This window comes from Trachurus trachurus (genome assembly GCF_905171665.1).
Source record: "Trachurus trachurus genome assembly, chromosome: 18".
NCBI classification, from domain to species: Eukaryota; Metazoa; Chordata; class Actinopteri; order Carangiformes; family Carangidae; genus Trachurus; species Trachurus trachurus.
This window is the reverse complement of record NC_139909.1, coordinates 565,344-587,579: the sequence shown is the minus strand read 5'-3', so window position 1 is coordinate 587,579 and position 22,236 is coordinate 565,344. Positions and strand designations below refer to the sequence as shown.

The 22,236-nt window shown below is 43.1% G+C and overlaps 2 protein-coding genes across 7 annotated transcripts in view; both read right to left on the bottom strand.

Moving 5' to 3' along the window:
* Nucleotides 1-22,236, bottom strand: part of LOC311002158 (H-2 class II histocompatibility antigen, I-E beta chain-like) — a 110,211-nt gene that overhangs the window by 57,110 nt on the left and 30,865 nt on the right. Inside the window, exons 3-6 of one of the 5 annotated variants that reach the window (XM_083993411.1) lie at nucleotides 15,363-15,576; nucleotides 14,645-14,712; nucleotides 13,149-13,262; nucleotides 12,176-12,931 (exon numbers count right to left, since the gene is read on the bottom strand). The exons of the other annotated variants lie outside the window; for them this stretch is intronic. Of the exons in view, the coding sequence (XP_083849537.1) occupies nucleotides 12,906-12,931; nucleotides 13,149-13,262; nucleotides 14,645-14,712; nucleotides 15,363-15,576 (422 nt within the window). The 3' untranslated portion in view covers nucleotides 12,176-12,905. The remainder of the gene's footprint in view (nucleotides 1-12,175; nucleotides 12,932-13,148; nucleotides 13,263-14,644; nucleotides 14,713-15,362; nucleotides 15,577-22,236) is intronic. 5 annotated transcript variants of the gene reach the window in all.
* Nucleotides 1-22,236, bottom strand: part of LOC311002161 (RLA class II histocompatibility antigen, DP alpha-1 chain-like) — a 105,870-nt gene that overhangs the window by 66,572 nt on the left and 17,062 nt on the right. The window lies entirely within an intron of this gene.

Genomic DNA, 22,236 nt, shown 5'->3' with positions numbered 1-22,236 from the left:
GAAAGTCACTATAACGGCCACTCGTAACTTCCGACCCGTGAACTCCTACCAGATCAAACTGATACAACTTCACAGGACGGAAAAACACGAGTCTACGAGTTTCCTTGAACGCACCATAACAGTCCTCGTCGCTACGTCGCCACATTCACGGCGTTCCTTGGCTGCAACCACAGCCCTGCATGCCGTTCTCTCTCCTCATTGGATAAAGGTTGTAGGATACAAGGAAAGTTTTCTCCTGGGCTCAGAGCAGAGCAGAGTGACTGACAGACCCGTGTTTCAGTCCAAACACTCTATAGAAGTGATTGCTGTCGGAAGATATAACTATTTAAGACTTATATTAACACAAATATATCACTTACTTCTGCTTTAAATTACTTTTATATAATATTTAATCCTTATCTCCTGTATAAGTGCATTGCATTTTTTCATGACGGTATTGAAACTGATACTGTTGCTATTTTTGAATACCTGCAGTATACGGTATTACCGTAATACCGCCCAAACCTACATCAGGGTTTCACTACATGTAATTAAGTGTGGCACCGCCATGGCAAAATAAAAGCCCCCATACACCTTCATAATGATGTTACTGTGCTTTAGGGCTGTCAATCCTCCCCCCAAATCAGGTTCGAATTTCTAACCCTTATGTTAAATATTCGACTAACATTCGAATTTTTAATATGTTTTTTTTTTAGTTTTTTTTTAACCTCATTATAGAGGGGGGGGCAGCGATGACGGTGGCGACAACGACACAGCAGAACGCAGAACAATGGACTGTGGAAGTTTGAATAGCAAAAATACATAAGTTATCCTGACGTGAACCATATGTTGCGGTATATATTTAAAAAAAAAAAAAAAAAAAGGATAGTTGATTCGGTGGAAACCCGGCTCCCCCCCCCCGCGGGGTTAGGGCACAGAGTAGTGGTGCAACAGATCACAGCTGATCCGTGATCGGCACACAAGTGGTCCGCGGATCTATCGATTAAAAAAAAAAAAAGCTGTGCATGTAGTGTGGGGACACATACGCGCGCCGGGGCAGCCGAATGAACGGGCAATTAAGAAAACTCTGCTCATATATTTGATGCTGCAGCTTTACCTTGTGCACAACAACAACAACTGCATTGTGTTTTATCAACATGTGTACTACTCCGAACGTCGCAACACACTACGTTAATTTGCCTCGTTAACGTTCGAACGTCAGTTTCCACCTTCGAATGTTCTAATTTTGACTAACATTCGAATTGTATTCGAATAGCGAAGTTCGTTCTGACAGCCCTACTGCACTTCTTCATAGTTCCTCCTCAGTAAAAAAAAACAAAACTTAGCCTATCAACCAGCGCATCCAGCGTTTACCATTAATAAAGTCTATGGCGGCCGCAACTCTCTCTCTCTCTCTCTCCCACACACACACACGGACAGGTCACGTTATGACGGTAATAAACATATGCGCTAAATCGCGCTAATGTGTTCAAATCAGACCGTCAGTCCGTCCAGGGGAATTTCTTTTAATGCGCATTTCCCAGTAATTCGAATCACTTTGGATGGAAACATGGCTAGTGTTGGAGTTGTGAGGAGACAGATGTGAACATCTGGGTGGAGTCATCACTGGGTTGTGTTGTTACACTGTGTGTGTGTTCATACTATACGCACACTTTATACAGGTAAGGTGGTCAACCTGCAGGTGTGTCTCCGCTCCTCTCTCCTCCTTCCCTTTCTCCGCTCCTCTCTCCTCCTTCCCTTTCTCCTCTCCTCTCCTTTCCTCTGGGTTGTGTTGTTACTCTGTGACTGCTGGTGGAGTGAAATGCATTGTGGGATACTGTCCACATGTAACCAGCAGCTTCCAGAAGCCTTCGCCACTGTACTGTCCCAGTAGCACTATGGTGGCTGACCTCTGACCTCTCAGCTGACGGTGTTGGTTGTGGGCGTGGCCCTGGATCAATGAGGGACCAATCAGAGTCAGAGTGTTTTTATTAATAATAGAATGTGACAGGATATAAAAAGTCAAGAAGAAGCAGGAAATCAAACCAAAGTATTTCTTGGTCAACCAATAGTCGTCATTCAGGGCCATTAGTTGACTATCATTGCAGATAATGATAATGCACTGGAATGCTACCACGCTATGAGATAATCATGAAACATTAGAGACAGAGTTGTTTTAGAGGCAAATGCAGCCAGAACTACATTCCAGACACGGCTGCTGGGCGGAGGGATTTCAGAAGATAAAGTAGTGCAAAGTATTTGCTTCATGTGTTGTAATGTTACATAATGTTACATGATTATCTCATAGCGTGGTGAATGTGCAGCTCACAACTTGTTGACCACAGCATTGTGGAGTTGTTGGATGGTGTATTTGATGAGTTTGATGAGGGACAGGGGACCTGTACCGTCTCTGCCCCGCCCATCTCAAAACAACATGCACCCATAATTAAAGGTGATGAACTTACTAAAGGTTGAACTGTCCCTTTAACCATCTCAAAACATCACAGGGGCAACTGACAGTGAGTGAGTGTCACGACTTCCTATAGACGGGTTTCTGTGCAATGTCATGGCAGATGTGCGCGTGCAGCCAGGGGGCAGAAAGCGGAACATTTCTCATTGTTTACAAGCGGAGTCAAGCAGAAAACGAAAATGACAAGGAGTTGTTGTGCTGTTAACTGCACAAACCGGCAAAAGGATGGATGGAAACTGTATAATAAACCGAGGGGATCTCATCCGTTTGCCAAAAAAAGAAGAAGATTATGGCTCCAGGCCATTAAGAGGACGGATTGGGGTCCCGAAGGTCCTAAAGTTGACGAGAGTCTGTGCAGTGGCCGTGTCATAAAACTAAAAATAATATAAACAAAACATTAATAAAAGTTTTGCACATAAAGACTTATATGCACGCAAATTGTTGTTTGTGTACACACTGGGATTCTCTATGAGATAACGGATGTCGGGCCATATGATAGCTGGCCATTTGGACATATCTGAAATCCACTGGGAATATTATATGGGTCTGGTAATTTCTCAGCAGTACTGAGGACCTGTTTGTTGAGGTAATCGGTGCAGTCTGAGCTGCTTAGGCTGTTGATATAATTTGTCTGAGCCATCTCTGTCCAGACCTACCTAACGAGCTATCAGACCTGTAGTGTAACGTATGGTATATTTACAGTGACATTGGTGGTTATTTTATTTTATTTTTTTATTAATGCCATATAGTGTGAAGACATACAAACAAATACTACAGGAGTGCAACGTGGGTGACTGACAAACAACAGTACAATACAAACAAGACTTCAAATAGGCAAACAGAGAGGAGACAAGAACAAAACAAGACAAAAAACTAGAAAAAGCATTTCCAAGAATGGAAATGGTGTGACTGCTGATAGCAACTGAACGCTGTTGCAGAAGTAGCAAATAGTGCAAGCAGTGATCACCATACAAATTTTTTACCAAGGTCGGAATCGAACCCACAACCTCATGGTCATTAGACTTCCACTCTGCCTCTAGGGCACGGTGCACACACAGTTAACACCAAGAAAGCTTGAGAGTCAAGCTTGAATGACTTAGAATGAAAATTTCTGTGAATTTCAGGCTGAGAGCAGCAGTTTCAACATGAAGCAAGTTATCAGAAGTCAACAGAGGACAACTGGGAAAATAATGCACTATAATTGTTGTTGAGGCAAGATTTGAACCAGCAACCTGCAGGTCTCCAGACCAGCAAGCTAACCACTAGGCTACAGACAGAGACAGTATGTGAGGGGTAAAGAAAACCTTTGATAAGAGGATCACTGGCTTCTGCTTAAAAAAAAAAGTAAGGAATCGTGGCAGAAAAAGTTAAATATTTTAAAAAGTATAAATAGTTAAAAAGAGAAAAGTAATGCCGATAAAGTTAAAAAAAAAGCTGCACGTTTTGATATATGAATTGTTGAAATAGCACAACACCTAACACACTAACCATATGGCCACAGAGAACCTGAGTTATAATGAGCTTTATACTATGAGGAATCAAAGACTGTCCAATGACAGCTGAATAATTGGAATCAAAAGTAAAGCAATGATGTGAAATGACTGAGGCAGGAATCGAACCCATGACCATATGATCACTAAACCTTTACTCTGCCACTCGGCTACAGAGAGCACACTGCTTTCAAAACTGTTGTCATTCATTGTAATGTGATGATGTGCTGCAAACTGGTATGAGTAATCAAGGAGATAACAAACACCTTTAACCAATTGAAGGCGGTGGAGGAGAGCAGAATTCAACATAACATAACAAGAGTTCTTCCCTTGGATTCGAACCAGTGACCTTGGGGTTGGGAAGCAGCCACCCTACCCCCTACACTACAGTGGAGTTGTGGTGAAGAGAGGTTGAGATTTTTCAATGATGCTTAAAATAAAGAGAAATGAGTATAAATTAGCCACACCAAGTAAGAAGAGGACTTTTTTGTGACCTGTGACTATTTTTTGGTGAATTAAAATGAATTAAAAAGCACTTAACAGCAAGTTACAAAGTTGAGCTCCTTCTCCTGCTGATGTGAAAAAAATACATTGAGCTGAATGAGAGCAGAGAGCTCCCTGGCTGCATTTAAAAAATATTTAAAATTATTATCTAAGTCTCTTTGCATTTTTGACCAGAATTTTAGCCAGAAGACAAGTGTGGCTACAAAACTGGAGAAAATAATTTGTCTAGAGTTTAATTTGTGGCCGTGCTGACAGTTTAGCCAGAAAAACTCTAGAATGTTTTTTTGCCTCTATCCACTCTGACACCACTCTGGCTCTGCTCGTTAGACGCAATACACACCCATTATAAAGCTGAAAAAAATCAGAAAAAGTTAAATATTTGAAAAAGTATAAAGAGTTAAAAAGAGAAAAGTAATGCCAATAAAGTCCAGAAAAAGCTGCACGTTTTGATATATGAATTGTTGAAATAGCACAAAGTATGAAGGACTAGAAGAAGACCGTAAAAAGGCGGAAGAAAATGGCCAAACAGAAGAACAATAGTGTGACTGCTCAGCAGTCACACTAATAAAAGGAAACAAAATTTCTTCTGCACGTGTGCATACGTGTGAATGACTTCTTGTGTGAGATTTGGGTCAGTAGAGTGTGCAGTTAAGTAAAGAGAGAATGAGAGGGGAGCAGAGATAAAGGGGAAGGGACAGATGAGAGACAGGAAAAAGTAACACATTGGCAGTTATTATATTTTCTTCTAAATGTTGGCAGGCTGTAAAGTAGCCTTGTCGTAAACATTTGTACTTTGTCTTTGTTAGCGTCACCATCACCATGCTCCTGATATTGTAGACATCCAAAACAACCATAACAACCGGAGTTGAAAGTGCTATTCTGATTTGTGATGCAATGAAAGATTTTTCTATGAAATGACATTTTATTGCGATTGAGTCAGGGAGAACTTAGAAACAACACGGCATCAACACTGATATCAGTTCACTCTGAAGCAGTCTGTTGCCCCCTGGTTGCGCGCAAACCTAGTGTTGTTTGCACACAAGAAACCCGTCTCGTATTCTAAATGTTTTGTTTTTCCTGTGACCAATCGATTAACGACTTCTTGGTAGACTATTTGGGGGCAGCCCTACAAGTCCCATCACAGAGTTCTTCAGAGGACAAATAATGCACTGGTTCTGGTGTACGTGGTCTCTGGGACCAGCACAGACCCTGGTTCTCCTCAGGTCAACGGTCACAGGTCAAAGGTCAAGGCTTGTCTCAGACTGGTGAATAAACATGGAGGATAAATAAATCTGTCATCAGCACTGTCACTGCCCGGTTTATGTCGCTGCCCGATTTGTGTAACAGCCCCCATCTTGGACAGTTACGTACGACAACTCCACTTGGACAAACTAAGTGTTGAGTTAGAATCACTGCCCGATGTGCATCGCCAGAGCCGGTTTAAAATACTTTATTAGTAATGTAAATTGAGGCCCCGTTTATACGTACCCGGTTATTTTTAAAAACGGAGACATTAACTCATTGGCTGCCATTGACGTCTATAGACGTCAATCTAATTACAACTGTTCACTGCCATTGACGTCGATAGACGTCAATTGCGTTTTTCAACGGGAAGGGCTGGAGGACGGTCTGGCGGAGCTTGTCCATCAATATCAGGCTTGTAAACTAGTGTAAAGATGTGTAGCTGTCCTGTAGGGGGCAGCAGTGCCCTCTTTGGATGAGAGATCAGCATGTATTACGGTATGAGAAGAAGAAGCGAGATGACAAGAGATATGCTAAAGAAACTTATGCACGGAGCCTATGTGTTCCGCACGTCGGCACATTATGTACCGTGTGTGTCGCGGTAGTTCGGAGAGGAAGAGGGTCGCGATCGTGAGAAAATGACGGAGATCATTGAAAAAGACACCGACGCTGGACACCGGCGATCAAGCCGGGCCGAGTGGTGAGAATCAGCAGCTGACGGTGCGTCACCACAGACCAGAGCCCAGCTCAACTGACGGCTCGGTGGACGTGACCCGAGCGATTCCGTCCGGATCAACCAGGAGCAGCAGAGACTCGTCCCCACGCTCCAGAAAGACATGAAGGTAAAAATATAATACGTCAATGGTAAAAATAACTAGAAAAAGCATTTCCAAGAATGGAAATGGTGTGACTGCTGATAGCAACTGAACGCTGTTGCAGAATTAGCAAATAGTGCAAGCAGTGATCACCATACAAATGTTTGACCAAGGTCGGAATCGAACCCACAACCTCATTGTCATTAGACTTCCACTCTGCCTCTAGGCCACAGTGCACACACAGTTGCAGAGACTGTTGTCTGTTAATGATCTGCACACTGTCAACATCAAGAAAGCTTGAGAGTCAAGCTTGAATGACTTAGAATGAAAATTTCTGTGAATTTCAGGCTGAGAGCAGCAGTTTCAACATGAAGCAAGTTATCAGAAGTCAACAGATGACGACTGGGAAAATAATTCACTATAATTGTTGTTGAGGCAAGATTTGAACCAGCAACCTTCAAAGAAGAAAAAGAAAACCTTTGATACAATGAGCTTTATACTATGAGGAATCAAAGACTGTCCAATGACAGCTGAATAATTGGAATCAAAAGTCAAGCAATGATGTGAAATGACTAAGGCAGGAATCGAACCCATGACCATATGATCACTAAACCTTTACTCTGCCACTCGGCTACAGAGAGCACACTGCTTTCAAGACTGTTGTCATTCATTGTAATGTGATGATGTGCTGCAAACTGGTATAAGTAATCAAGGAGATAACAAACACCTGTGACCAATTGAAGGCGGGGGAGGAGAGCAGAATTCAACATAACATAACAAGAGTTCTTCCCTTGGATTTGAACCAGTGACCTTAGGGTTGGGAAGCGGCCACCCTAACCCCTACACTACAGTGGAGTTGCCAAGAAGACTGTTGTCTGTTAATGATCAGCACACTGTCAACATCTAAAAAGTTAAATATTTTAAAAAGTATAAAGAGTTAAAAAGAGAAAAGTAATGCCAATAAAGTCCAGAAAAAGCTGCACGTTTTGATATATGAATTGTTGAAATAGCACAAAGTATGAAGGACTAGAAGAAGACCGTAAAAAGGCGGAAGAAAATGGCCAAACAGAAGAACAATAGTGTGACTGCTCAGCAGTCACACTAATAAAATAAACTAACTTGCTAGCGAGCTAACTTTTACTGCTTAGAGAAGGGCGGATCGCTTTGATCGGAAAGGTTTAAAAAAAAAAAACTCCACATCACACTTGACTACATCTATAAGAGATGTATTTTTATGGTAATTAGTGTGACTGCTGGAAGCAGTCACACTATTGTTCTTCTGTTCGGCCATTTTCTTCGGCATTTAACTAGTCCTTCATACTTTGTGCTATTTCAACAATTCTCACATCAAAATGTTCAGCCTTTTCGGGACAGGTGTGCTATTACTTTTCTCTTTTCAACTATTCATACTTTTTGCAATATTCAACTATTTCTCTTTCCCCATAGAGAATGCATTGGAACAGTCTTGAAACTCTTCAAATCTTCTTCAACCTCTTTTCTCCACAACTCTGTCTGTAGTCCAGTTGGTAAGGTGGCCGCTTGCCAACCCCAAGGTCACTAGTTCGAATCCAGGCTGAGCAATCTTGTTATGTGATGTTGAATTCTGCTCCCCTCCCCCACCCTCAATTGGTTACAGGTGTTCGTTAAGAGAGGCATTAATTGCTACTGCCACTCTTGGTGTGGCTAATTTCTGCACTTTCCTTTTTTTTAAGCAGGAGCCAGTGATCCTCTTATTAAAGGTTTTCTTTGCCCCTCACATACTGTCTCTACCTGTAGCCTAGTGGTTAGCTTGCTGAGCTGGAGACCTGAAGGTTACTGGTTCAAATCTTGCCTCGATAACAATTATAGTGCATTATTTTCCCAGTCGTCCTCTGTTGACTTCTGATAACTTGCTTCATGTTGAAACTGCTGCTCTCAGCCTGAAATTCACAGAAATTTTCATTCTAAGTCATTCAAGCTTGACTCTCAAGCTTTCTTGGTGTTGACACAGTGTGTTTCCAACAGGTGCAGCTCGTTAACTTCAGAGTGAGACAGAGTGCAGCTCATCAACAGACAACAGTCTTTGCAACAGTGTATATACTGTGGCCTAGAGGCAAAGTCAAAGTCTTCTGACCATTAGATTGTGGGTTTGATTCCTACCTTGGTCAACCATTTGTATGGTCATCACTGCTTGCACTATTTTCACAAAAGAGTCCTCTACTTACTTGTTGTGGCTAATTTCTGCACTTTCCTTACTTTTTTTTTTTAAGCAGAAGCCAGTCATCCTGTTACCAAAGGTTTTATTTGCCCCTCACATACTGTCTCTGTCTGTAGCCTAGTGGTTAGCTTGCTGGTCTGAAGACCTGAAGGTTGCTGGTTCAAATCTTGCCTCAACAACAATTATAGTGAATTATTTTCGCAGTCGTCCTCTGTTGACTTCTGATAACTTGCTTCATGTAGAGCACATATCAGCAGAAAAGGAAGTGCAAAATTGCATTTCTGAGTTTTTCTGCCTTCAAACTACTGTGAACCAATGGCAGACTCAAACTGGCAGTTTCAGGGAGACTGGAGCTGACGTGTCACAGCTCCAGGGGAGGGCACTAGTGCTACAAGCTGCCGCCCCATTCTTCATCTGGCTCAGAGGTGAAAGGCTTGACAGTTCGGTGTAGCTGTCAAGGTATAATAGGTATAGCTCACCTGGTAGAGCAGCTTGCACTGTGAACAAGGACTATGCTCCAGTCTGGGATCAAATCCCAGTGTGGAGTTTTACACTAAATGCGCTAAATCTGTAATTATACAATGTCCAACTGTCAGCAACCGGGGGGTGGGGTGCGAGGAGGTGGCTGGGCGGGTGCTCCGCCCACCCTCCAGAGGTGAATTGCTAATGTGCATGGCTAATGAGCTGGTTTTAAAATGGCCGAAAAGGGTCGCGGGAGTGGGACTTTAAGCATCATTGAAAAATCTCACATTCATCAAAGTCTCAACCTCTGCTTCTTCGGAAGTGTTGGAATGGCCTAGTGGATAAGGTTCCTGCCATCCAATCACAAGGTCACAGGTTCAAATCCCACCTGAGCAGTCTTGTTAGTATGTCAGCCACTTTGACCTTTAACCAATACCACTTGGTCTGGTCACAAGATCAAACTTGATAATGCATATGCGCCCCCACCTATTCTCTTTACCTCTTTCAATCTTGGTTTGTGTTGACATGTTTCTTGTTTATACCACTGCACTAAGATTGATTTGCACTGGAACTACAGCTTTGGGCTTGTTAACTTCAGAGTGAGACAGAGTGCAGTTCATCAACAGACAACAGTCTCTGCAACTGTGTATACACTGTGGCCTGAAAGACATGTTAGTAGAGTATAAACCCAGTAGAGCTCTGAGATCTACTGACTCAGGTCAGATAGTGGAGCTCAGAGTTCAGACCAGACATGATGAAGCAGCATTTAGCTGTTATGCTGCACACAACTGGAACAAACTACCAGCAGAACTGAAATCAGCCCCAACTGTAAGCACTTTTAAATCCAGGTTAAAAACATTTCTCTTTTCACATGCTTATAGCTGAGAACTTTAAACTTATCTTTTTTTTTTTTTTTTTTTTCTTTTACTTTTATTTGCTCTTGCTTTTAACTCTGTTTTTAGTGTTTTGTTTGTTTTTATTCTGTCTTATGCTTCTTTTTTTAATGTTTTGTCTTTATGTAAAGCACATTGAGTTGCCTTGGTATGAAATGCGCTATATAAATAAAGATGCCTTGCCTTGCCTTGCCTTGCCTTGCCTTGCCTTGCCTTGCCTTGCCTTGCCTTGCCTTGCCTTGCCTTGCCTTGCCTTGCCTTGCCTTGCCTAGAGGCAGCGTGAAAGTCTGCTGACCATGAGGTTGTGGGTTCGATACCTACCTTGGTCAACCATTTGTATGGTGATCACTGCTTGCACTATTTGCTAATTCTGCAACAGCGTTCAGCTGCTTTCAGCAGTCACACGCATTTCCATCAGGAAATGCTACTTTATCTAGTTCTATATATTTCTATAATTTACAGGTGGTGGATCGAGCAGTGGTCGACCATGGGGCAGAGGTCATGTGACAGCTACAAACGTACAAAAAAGTGAATGCATTTTTACTGATATTTGTAAATAAATTATTATTTTGCCACCAAAAGTCCTTTCTCAGTGTTGTTTTTGTTGTTTTATAGAAGGAGAACACTGTTCAGATGTGTGAGGTGTCACTAAAGCAAAAAATATCAACGTCAAAGTCACTGATCTGCTTGACATGTTTCTTTCCACAAAAAGCTTGTTTTCTCAGTGTTTTGGTCAAAAACTGCTGTATTTGGCGAAACCAGCCTACGTTCTACTGCTGTTTACAAAAGAACGGAAAAAGGTAGAAACAAACTTTTTTTTCCCTATTAAACAAAGAGAGTCTACTCTTTCTCTTGGTAGTTTCGGTGTTTATATAGTCATAGGCCGAATTCCGATTCTCCCCTTAGCCCTAGCCCTTGGCCCTAACCCTTCGTTTTGCGCGTTCACGTGAAGTGGTAGGGGTGTCCCAATTCTGGTTCAGACGAGGGTTAGGGGGAAGTGGTAGGGCTATCTCGCCCTCGAAACGGAGATTTTTCAGGGGCACACTACGGACCGAGGGCTATGGCAAGTTTCCCAGAATGCATCTTGCGGCAACCGGCAACTGTTTTATTTCTCACTGTAGCGCTGTTATTACGTCATTTTGTTAAGTTTTAATATTTTTTCATGCGAGAAAGTAGCTGTTTAGATCCCAATGGGCGGCCGGTTTATCCACATGAGGCTGTTTAGACGTTTGCTCCGCTGTTTTTCGGAGAAGTGAACCTCCACGTTGGAGCCTCCACCTGTGGAGCAGATCAGTGGCTCGTCACGGAGACACCACCCCGCTCGGAGAGCTTGTCAGCCGGCCAACCTCCCGACCTCGTACCGGTAGAAAAGACGACCGCTAATTAACTTACCCGCAGGGTTTTAAAGGTTTACCGCCACGTAGTTACATTCTTTTCAGGAGATAAATGCTCGTCTCATTGATGAAATGTAACAATTGTCGCATTAATTTGTTTGAATTAAAAGTGAAGCTTCATGTGTTTTGGACACAGGAGCAGAACTGCCTGGGGGATCTGTAGCCTATACATAAATCACCACATTTACATCAATAAATAAATGTTTTACAATGAACCGATCATTCTTCATTAAATTTTATTTTATTTTATTAAGTTAACGTGGTTCTGAATAAAGGATTTGTGGCAAAAGCTCGTCACGTCTGCTTATGTGAAAGCCAGCAGAGACGACTGATGACGTATGTGATTGTTGAAGTGGTATCCCAATTCGTAGGGGTTGACTTTCAACCCTACTCCTTGTAGCTCCGTTTCAAGGGCAAGGGTTAAGGGTTAGGGTTTGAAGTTCACACCTGCTGTTCTACATGTTACGCCTGTTGTTGCAGATGTTCTTCCCTGTTGATCCAGATTTTATCACCTGTTGTTCCAGATGTTATCACCTGTCCTTGCAGCTGTGTGGTGACGTGACAGTGAAGCGACACTGAGTCTCAGTTTTTTTTTAACTTTGTTGTTTTTATTGCAGAAAAATATAGAATCAAAAATCAAACATGTGGATCAGAGACTAGAGCCAATAGAACAGAACCAGTGAACCAGAGTCCAGATCAGAGGTCCAGGACCATCATTCCAGATTAGACCTGATCCAGGACCAGCAGAGTCCAGATCAGATATTCAGAGACACAGACCTGATGTGGTTGACAGTGTGAGGTCAGTAAACAAAAATAAACTCAATAGGATCCTTAACATGGCTAGTTATAGCTAGATGGCCATCTACAAAGACCACTAGACAGCCTCTATAATACAGCTATACAAAGGAAAGCCCTGTCAATAATCAGAGATGGGACTCACCCCTACACAGTGAAGTTGAACTACTGCCCTCAGGGCGGCGCTATAGAGTACCTCTGGAAAAGAAAAGATCTACAAGGGCTCCTTTATCCTTAATTATATTACCATAATCAACAGGTCACAGTAAAGGAGTTCTTGAAGTGCAGATGTATGTATTTTTACTATGTGATCATTGTTAACTTGTTTTGATGTAAGTCTTTCTGGCAAGTGTTTTTTATGTAAGTGTGACCAAAGATGATTTTCCTGCCTCGGCGGGACAATAAAGTTTCTATTCTATTCTATTCTGCACCAGTTCTAGACCTGCTGAGTACCAAAGGACAGGTCTGGACCAGGTCTAGAGAACCAGGTGTTCATCCAGTCCAGCAGGGGGCAGCACTGAGAGTCTGAGCTGGAAACACAAAGCAGGTTAAAGCAGCAGCTGATTTATCTTCATCTGAGAAGCAGCAACAGGATCAAGACCTGGACCAGGATCAAGACCAGAACCAGAACCAGATACAAGACCAGGATGGACCAGGACTGGGCTCAGTTACTGGGAACCAGGATCCGTCCTGGTTTAAAAAGAGAGAAGGAGAGAGTCAGAAACAGAGACAGACACATGAAGGGAACTGGTCTGAACTGATGTAGACTTGGCTGAAATGGTGTAAACTGGTGTAGACTGGTGTAAACTGGTATAAATTGGTCTAAACTGGTCTGAACTGATGTAGACTTGGCTGAAATTGTGTAGACTGGTGTAAACTGGTCTGAACTGGTTTAAACTGGTCTGACCTCGGGCCTTCCTCTTGTAGTAGATGAATCCAGCCAGAGACAAGATCAGACCCAGGATCAGTCCTGAGGCTCCGATGGCGATTTTGTTCCTCTCTGACTCAGGCATGGACGGATCTGAGGACAGACAGGTAAAGACAGACAGGTGAGAGGCAGACAGGTGAGAGACAGACAGGTGAGAGACAGACAGGTAGAGACAGACAGGTGAGAGACAGACAGGTGTAGAGACAGACAGTTAGAGACTAGGGATGGCGAGATTCACTGATTCATATCGGTGGTCCGATACAAACGCTTGCGATGCGACTGCACTGGCAGATTCAGGGTATAGTACATTGGATATAATTTATGGCTGAATTTGCGATGCATCTCTTCTAGCCTGTCTGCATCGGTAAATTCCATGGTTAAATCGATCATTTCATGTTCTGAACCTGAATGCACCATCGTGGAAGCCGTGTGCAGCCTCGTGCGGGTGCATGTCGCTGTCCGACTACCCATTTCTCCGACTTAAGTAGCCCTAACCCTTAACCTTACCCTAAACCTAACCTTAACACTGTGGAATGGGTAGTCAGAGAAATGAGCCGTCTGACTTTTGGGCAGTCTGACTGATGTATGCTCCTCACCTCCTGCCCCCTCCCCCCCCCAGCAGCAGCTGTAGTGAGCCGCCAAGAAAAGTAAACAGTCCCAGTGAAGCACTGGAGTGGCGGGTCGATTCTCGGCCGTCACCGACAACAGGAGCCTCCAGTGTGATGCTGTAACTAGTAGGAGCCGTTGTGGTGAGCTGGGAAGAGGTGGTAGCGGCGGACGCTAACCGCTACCACTAGCCGAAGTTAGCAATAGTGGTTAGCATCCGGGACAGCTAGGGGGGCTATCTCTCCTACTCTCCTGCTCTCCCTGCTCTCAGCGAAGGCGGATTCATCTCTCCCCCTCTCCCTTATCTTCCCTGCTTTGCTTCTCACGTCTCGTTCTGTCTTGTCTCAAACTTTGGGAGCCTCTCTCCGCTTTTCTCTCCAAATTTAAATCATGGAATTGGTCAACTGGTCTCTCAACGCAATTGACAGAATTTTCTCGACAAGAAGCTCGGGTTCGGGGGAACCTGTCTGCCCTGATGGAACGGTCGCCGCTGGTTACATGATGGACTCGTGGGAGAAGTGGAGGGTCGTGTGCCTGGCGATTCTTTCCGTTGAGGTCATCAAGGATCTCTACATATTCTGAACCATGATAACAGGCTCTCTGCTGATTGGATTAGGCATTGCCCTGGTGTATCGGAAAATTTGGAATACGGTGACAGCAGTCCAAAGCCCAATGAAGCTGCCTGACATGATTGATGGGGTGAGCAGAGCTGTTAGCGCTCAGACTGTGGGAATAAACTTTATAAACCACAACACTGAAAACATCTTGGAGGAGCTTTTGGCTTTGCAAAGGAGAATGCATAGACAGACAGGTAGAGACAGACAGGTAGAGACAGACAGACAGACAGGTAGAGACAGACAGGTATTTACCCCAGTCAGTGATCATGGGTTCCTTCAGACTGGCGTGCTCCACCTTACAGGAGATCTTCTCTCCAGACCTGCAACACAAACAAACCAGTTTTATTAGAATAGATGGTTTTTACACAGCGCCATGACAACATCCTCCAGGTGGGAGTGGATCTGGTAGTACCTAGACCTAGACCTGGACCTGGACTCACCTGGGTGTGTACTCCAGGTGGGAGTGGATCTGGTAGTACCTGGACCTGGACCTGGACCTGGACTCACCTGGGTGTGTACTCCAGGTGGGAGTGGATCTGGTAGTACCTAGACCTAGACCTGGACCTGGACTCACCTGGGTGTGTACTCCAGGTGGGAGTGGATCTGGTAGTACCTAGACCTGGACCTGGACCTGGACTCACCTGGGTGTGTACTCCAGGTGGGAGTGGATCTGGTAGTACCTAGACCTAGACCTGGACCTGGACTCACCTGGGTGTGTACTCCAGGTGGGAGTGGATCTGGTAGTACCTAGACCTAGACCTGGACCTGGACTCACCTGGGTGTGTACTCCAGGTGGGAGTGGATCTGGTAGTACCTAGACCTAGACCTAGACCTGGACTCACCTGGGTGTGTACTCCAGGTGGGAGTGGATCTGGTAGTACCTAGACCTGGACCTGGACCTGGACTCACCTGGGTGTGTACTCCAGGTGGGAGTGGATCTGGTAGTACCTAGACCTGGACCTGGACTCACCTGGGTGTGTACTCCAGGTGGGAGTGGATCTGGTAGTACCAGTCGGCGTCTGCCAGCTCCTCGGTGGAAGTGACATCAGAGTTCACTTCCTGTCCGTCTCTGATCCAGCTCACTCTGATCTGTTTGGGGTAGAAGTCGAAGACGCTGCAGACCAACATGGCAGGATGGTTCCCAGAGGGGGGCGTGGTGGAGTGGAGCCTCACGTAGGGTTTTACTGGAACAGATCAATAATAATATTGATATTATTATTATTTTCGGTGTTGGAAGCACTTATCAATAACCAATTAACCGATACCAGAGACGTTATTTTCCGAAATCACATTCATAGTAAATGTAGAACACAATCACATCCAGTCACCAATACTGATTATCAGAAGGTAGATCAATAACAGATTATAATCAGTGGGTGGATCAATAACTGACTGTAAGAAAAAGATGGATCCTTCCAATCAAAAAAAAGATAGTCTTCAGAAATTGCAGCAACTCGAATCTAAATATGCAGAGTTGGATCACATATTGCAAAATAGTTATTTAGATAGCATAGCCATACAACGAGAGACAGTTAAAAAAGAAATAAATTCTTTAAATAGAGCTCAGTCAGAATTTCTCATGCACAGAGTAAGACAGAAATATTACTTCCATGGATCAAGACCTAGTCATCTGTTAGCTATGAAAATTTGATCTAGCGATTAGTTTGCTGACATTCCAACCATTAAATCTAAAGATGGGATGTTGGTAACAGAACCCAAGCAAATAAACTTGGTATTTCAATAACTTTATACCGAGCTCTACAAATCTGAAGTAGTGTATAATAAATCCACATGTGATGCTTTCCTTAATAATCTAGAACTACCCTGCTTGTCTGAAAAAGAAGCAAAGAGACTGGAAGAACCTATATCATTAGAAGAACTAGAAAATTTCCTCTCGGGAAATTTTGAATGGGCCACGGGAGCTACTGTGGGTTGTGCCATCTCTGTCAACATGGGAATCAAACCCACGATCTTAAGGTCAAGACAGAGCTGATCAGACAGACACATGATCATCTTTCTATAAGCACTGATATGGAGGAGCTGTAACCACATTAGGTTACCTGTGTGTGTGTGTGTGTGTGTGTGTGTGTGTGTGTGTGTGTGTGTGTGTGTGTGTGTGTGTGTGTGTGTGTGTGTGTGTGTGTGTGTGTGTGTGTGTGTGACTGTAATCACATGAAGCTGGCTCTAGAGTCTGTGTGTGTGTGTGTGTGTGTGTGACTATGAGCTGCATCCTGTGTCAGTCTGATTTAGCTGTGTCTGTGCAAACTTCCCTGCTCTGCCGTGTACATGACGTCACCGTCACATCCCCGAGCGCCACCGAAGGAAGCCGAACAGTTCCGAGAGTACAGCTGAACAGCGCGGCAGCAGCTACGTTACCTGTCGAGTGTTGCAAACATCATCAGAAGTTGTGACGGTGTCAGTCGGAGCCAGATCGGGACTATCAGTGTCGTCGCTTTGTGCGTGGATGCAGAGTGAGTTGGAACTGGACATTTGTTGCTAGTTATCTGCTGTTTTGCAGTGTTTAGTGAGGTCGGAACGGCCGCCATGTTTGCAATGCGTGACCACGTATTTGAGCTTCCCTATGTGAAATATATAACCAAGGGAATGTTAATGTGTTTGTATTTAGCATATATGTTCTTAACATATAACCCTATTTGATTTGTGTCTGTAATATTGTGGATGGATTTTACATCTGCTGATATTCGTGCTTACTACAATCAATATGTTTACTCTGTAATGATGAGGTCTGGAGCGCCCTCGTGCGACCTTTAGAGGGTACTGTTTGATCTTACCGTTATTCTCTGCATTTGTTGAATAATAGATTATTATTTAGCTGTTTAGAAACATTGCTTTATTCAGCATTACTTATCATCATCATTATTATTAATATTAACATGTTTATTGCTCATTTGTTTGTGTATTCTAAGGAAACCACAACCCGACACTTCCTGTATGTTCATGTGTGGAATAAAGAGGGATAACAACACACTGGAGTAGCTGCAGTTCTTCTTACCGAGAACTAAGACCAGACCTGTGTACGCCAGCATACATAAAGATAATTAACAGTGTCTGTGTTTATAAACATTTAAACGAGCGCCAGGTGGATTGTTTATGAAGTTAACGAGCTCTGGCCTGAGGATCAAAGAGGTTACCACGGCGATAGGGGCCCCCGCAGGCTGAGACAGACAGAAACGTGGAGAAAAAGAGCCATTTTCTGCCTCTGCACCGGTCTCACAATTAGGCTTAGCATGACAAAACGGTAACTCCTATCAGAACAAAACACAGATCACTTTGCTCTAAGGACTTAATGAAAATTTTGGTACGATTTGGTGTTTCTACAGTAAATATTTTGGCGACGCTGGCAGTTTTAAAACATCAGGCCGTTCTGCTTCTCTCAGAAAATATTTGTATTGGAGTCAATGAGGAGCAGGGACAGACGTGGCCGCACTTAGAGGCTCAGAGTTTAAATTCTGTAAGTCTCTCTGATATTTTGAGCAGATTAAGAGATCAAGGATGAGCTCGTCTACAACCGTGGCCGAAATTATGTGTGTAGAGTGTAAATTGTGGCCGTTTGGAGTTTGGATAGAGAAAAAATCTGGAGTTTTTCTGGCATCTCTCCCACTCTAACCGATGATGTCACCCACTCTGACACGAACATTCCGTGCAATACACACCCATTATAATCTAATAATTTCTCCAAAAATGATCATGGTCATTGATCATGGATTGATCAAAAACTATATGACCTATCAAAACGTGGAGTAATACGACAATACACAAGACTTGTGTCTACTGTGTAAAGTTTAAATGGAGTCTCTAGGTGAAAGTATGCCTGAGCAGTAGACGTTTGTTAAACTCCAATGATTGGTCTTTTTTTTCCGCCCGTCCCATTGACTTACATGCAAAAATTTTGCGCAGTTTTTCGCGATTTACATCGCGAAAAATTCGTAAACTGTTGAGAAAAGTAATAGCACACCGATCCCGATCAAGCCGCACGTTTTGATATATAATATGTAGCGAATCGAAAAAGCGTCCGGAAGAGGACGGAGAATAATAATAAGAAAAAATCCACACAATAACAGTAGTGCCCGGGCTTTGCCTGGCACTGGTCCCTGCAGCTATTTCATAGCTGTTGGGACCAGTGCCCGGTGCGATTGCCCGTGGTCCTAATTAGAACAAGCTGTGAAAGAGATGCAGGTAGGAAAGTCACCGGGAATAGACGGGATTCCTCCTGAATTTATCTTAACATTCTGGGATATTCTTGGTCCTTTACTTTTAGATATGATACATTATTCTATAGAAAAGAGCTCATTTTCTAGGAATATTAATTTTGCTTTAATATCCCTATTATTAAAAAAAGACAGGGACCCAACGAAATGCAGCAATTATAGACCTCTTTCATTACTGAACAGTGATGTGAAGATATACGCCAAGGTACTTGCCCGCAGACTACAGGCTTATATGACTACACTTGTTCACTGCGATCAAACAGGTTTTATTAAATCCCGCCTGGCTAGTGACAATGTTAGACGACTACTACATATTGTGGATTCAATGAGGAATAGTAACTCAGCAGTGTTGTCTCTGGATGCAATGAAAGCATTTGACCGCTTAGAGTGGTCCTACCTATGGTCTGCACTAGAGAAAATGGGAGTAGGTGAGGGCTTTATATCAATGATTAAAGTATTGTATACTAATCCATCTGCAATGGTTCTGACAGGGAAAAATTGCTCGTCTTTATTTGGTGTTTCCAGGTCATCAAGACAGGGCTGTCCACAGAGTCCACTTTTGTTTGCTCTGTCACTTGAGCCACTGGCACAAGCAGTGCGCCAAGCAGATAATATCTGTCCAATCTCGATTCATGATACCCAACATTCTTTATCTTTATGTGCTGAAGATATATTACTGTTTTTGGAGGATATAACTAATTCCATCCCTCCATTGATTTCTATATTTGATTATTTTGGTATAGTATATCTGTTTTTAAGATCAACTGGCAGAAATCAGCGCTGCTACTAGGGCTGCAGCTATCGATTCTTTTTGTAATCGATTAATCTAGCACTTTATCGATCGATTAATTGATTAATCGGATTTTTTTTTTTTTGCGTTTTTAAACAACCCAAACAACAAAAATTATGTGGCTTCGAATTATCAAGCATTTGGCTTTTTTTATTGGCTCCAAAAAGCCCATTTATTGCAAGTGCAATAAGTAGGTAACAACACAGTTAACTTACTGTAAATTTAAACATACAACGAACCGGTGCATATTCTCATTTGTCCAGGTCATAGTATTTCAAAGGAGGTTAAATCGAAAGCAGTGACGGCTTTGAGCAAAGACCAAAACATTACTATCCTCCCAGCAGACAAGGGTAGATGCACAGTTGTGCTCAATACAACTGACTACCAGGCTAAGATATCTACATTACTCAGCGACTCTAACACTTATGAAACTCTGAAACGAGACCCGACCAGTGGCTATAAAAAGAAGGTGATAGAATGTCTACAACAATTACAAAAAGAAGGGGTCATTGACAAAACACAATACTACCGGCTTTATCCCCAGGATTCAATCCCATGCCTATATGGACTCCCCAAAATCCATAAAGAAGGGTCCCCGCTCAGGCCCATTGTCAGCAGCATAAACTCGGTCACTTACAACATAGCCAAACACATTGCCAATATCTTGGCTCCGTTGGTGGGAAACACCCCACACCACATCCAAAACTCTATAGACTTTGTGGGTAAAGTCCGGGACATACAAATGGAACCAGATGACACTATGGTATCCTACGATGTGACTTCTCTTTTTACCTGTATTCCAACTATGGAGGCTTCGGCCACAGTAAGAGAACGTCTCACACAAGACAACTCCTTGCAAAACCGAACAAAACTCAAACCCGAACATATTTGCCAGCTTCTGGATTTATGCCTGAACACCACATACTTCCAGTTCAACGGCAAATTTTACAGACAAAAACATGGCTGTGCCATGGGTTCACCAGTATCCCCTATTGTGGCAAATCTGTACATGGAGGAGGTAGAGAACAAGGCTTTAAACTCCTTTGAAGGAACAACACCGAGCCACTGGTTCAGGTATGTGGACGACACATGGGTTAAAATCAAAACCAAAGAAGTGCAAGCTTTTACCGAACACATTAACTCAGTGGACAAAAACATCAAGTTCACCAGAGAGGATGTCAAGGACAATAGTCTGCCTTTCTTAGATTGTGACGTCCATATGAAAAAGGACAGGAGCCTCCACATTGGGGTATACAGAAAACCCACACATACAGACCAATATCTACTTTTCGACTCTCACCATCCTCTGGAACATAAGCTTGGTGTTATCAGAACTTTGCAACACAGAGCTGATAACGTGCCCACCAGCTCACAGGCCCAAGGGGCAGAACACAAGCACCTGAGAGGCGCCCTCACAACTTGTGGTTACCCTAACTGGACCTTTGTGAAAACTGCAGCTGCTTCCAGAAAGAAAACCAGCAAAGTGGTTGAGAAAGAAAGACAAAACAAGAGAAAAAACATAGTCATTCCATATGTGTCTGGAGTATCAGAAAAACTCAGGAGGATCTTTAACAAACACCGTATCCCTGTGTATTTCAAACCCAGCAACACACTCAGACAGAGACTGGTACATCCCAAGGACAGAACACCACACACCCACAAAAGCAATCTGGTGTATGCAGTCCAATGCAACGAGGAATGCAAAGACCTCTACATTGGAGAAACAAAACAACCACTGCATAAACGCATGGCCCAACACAGGAGAGCAAACTCCTCAGGACTGGACTCTGCTGTTCATTTACATCTCAAGGAGAAAGCCCACTCCTTTGAGGACAGCAATGTCCAAATCCTAGACAGAGAGGACAGATGGTTTGAAAGAGGAGTTAAAGAAGCCATTTTTGTAAAAGTAGAAAAACCGTCCCTCAACAGGGGAGGAGGTCTGAGACACCACCTGTCTCCAATTTACAATGCTGCCCTTTCATCCCTTCCCAGGAGACTCAACCATCTAGCCTCAAAGAACAACTACTGTTCACAAGGTGGCAAGTGACTCCAATGACTGTCGTTAGAACACAATAGGGCACTAACGAAGTCGAAACCAACTTCCCACCAACGACTGTCACTCCAACGACTGTCGTTGGCACTTGGAGCACAAAAGGGAACCAGTGACATCATCACCCTTGTGAAACGCCCACACAAGAGGTTAAATAGTGAGTCTCCACACCAGATAGTTGGACCAGTCCCAGCCTGGTTAGCTGCGTACATGAACTGATGAAGCCTCTTGGATGAGAGGTGAAACGTCTTCCTAGACAAACAACTAAGTCCAGTTGCTTTCGATTTAACCTCCTTTGAAAAAAAAAAAAAAAAAAAAAAGAAATTAAACATACAACATTACAAATAAGGATTGCACATTTGCTCCTTCTGAAAATTACCTGAGACCAAAGAATATAAAATATCAAGCCAAACAGGTTAACAATATAAAATTTATGTATATAAAAAATAAATGTAAATAATACAATTATAAGTCAAGACTTGTCATAAAAAACAAATTATGTTTTCTATTAAAATTCTGATAAAAAATTGGATCAGGTCGGACCACGGGCTTATTTATTTATTTATTTATTTTGCCGTGGTCCAGCAGAGAATTAATGCTCGTGAGTCCAGCTGCATCAGGTCCAGGCTTCAACACCTGCGGATTGGACCGGGTCGGGTATTTGAGAACCGTAGCATCTTAGAAACTGCTCAAACGTATTCACAGGAACCTGTCCAGCACAGGAGACCAGAGTTTTTTTTTTCTTTTTTTGAGAAGTTACGGTAGGTTACATATG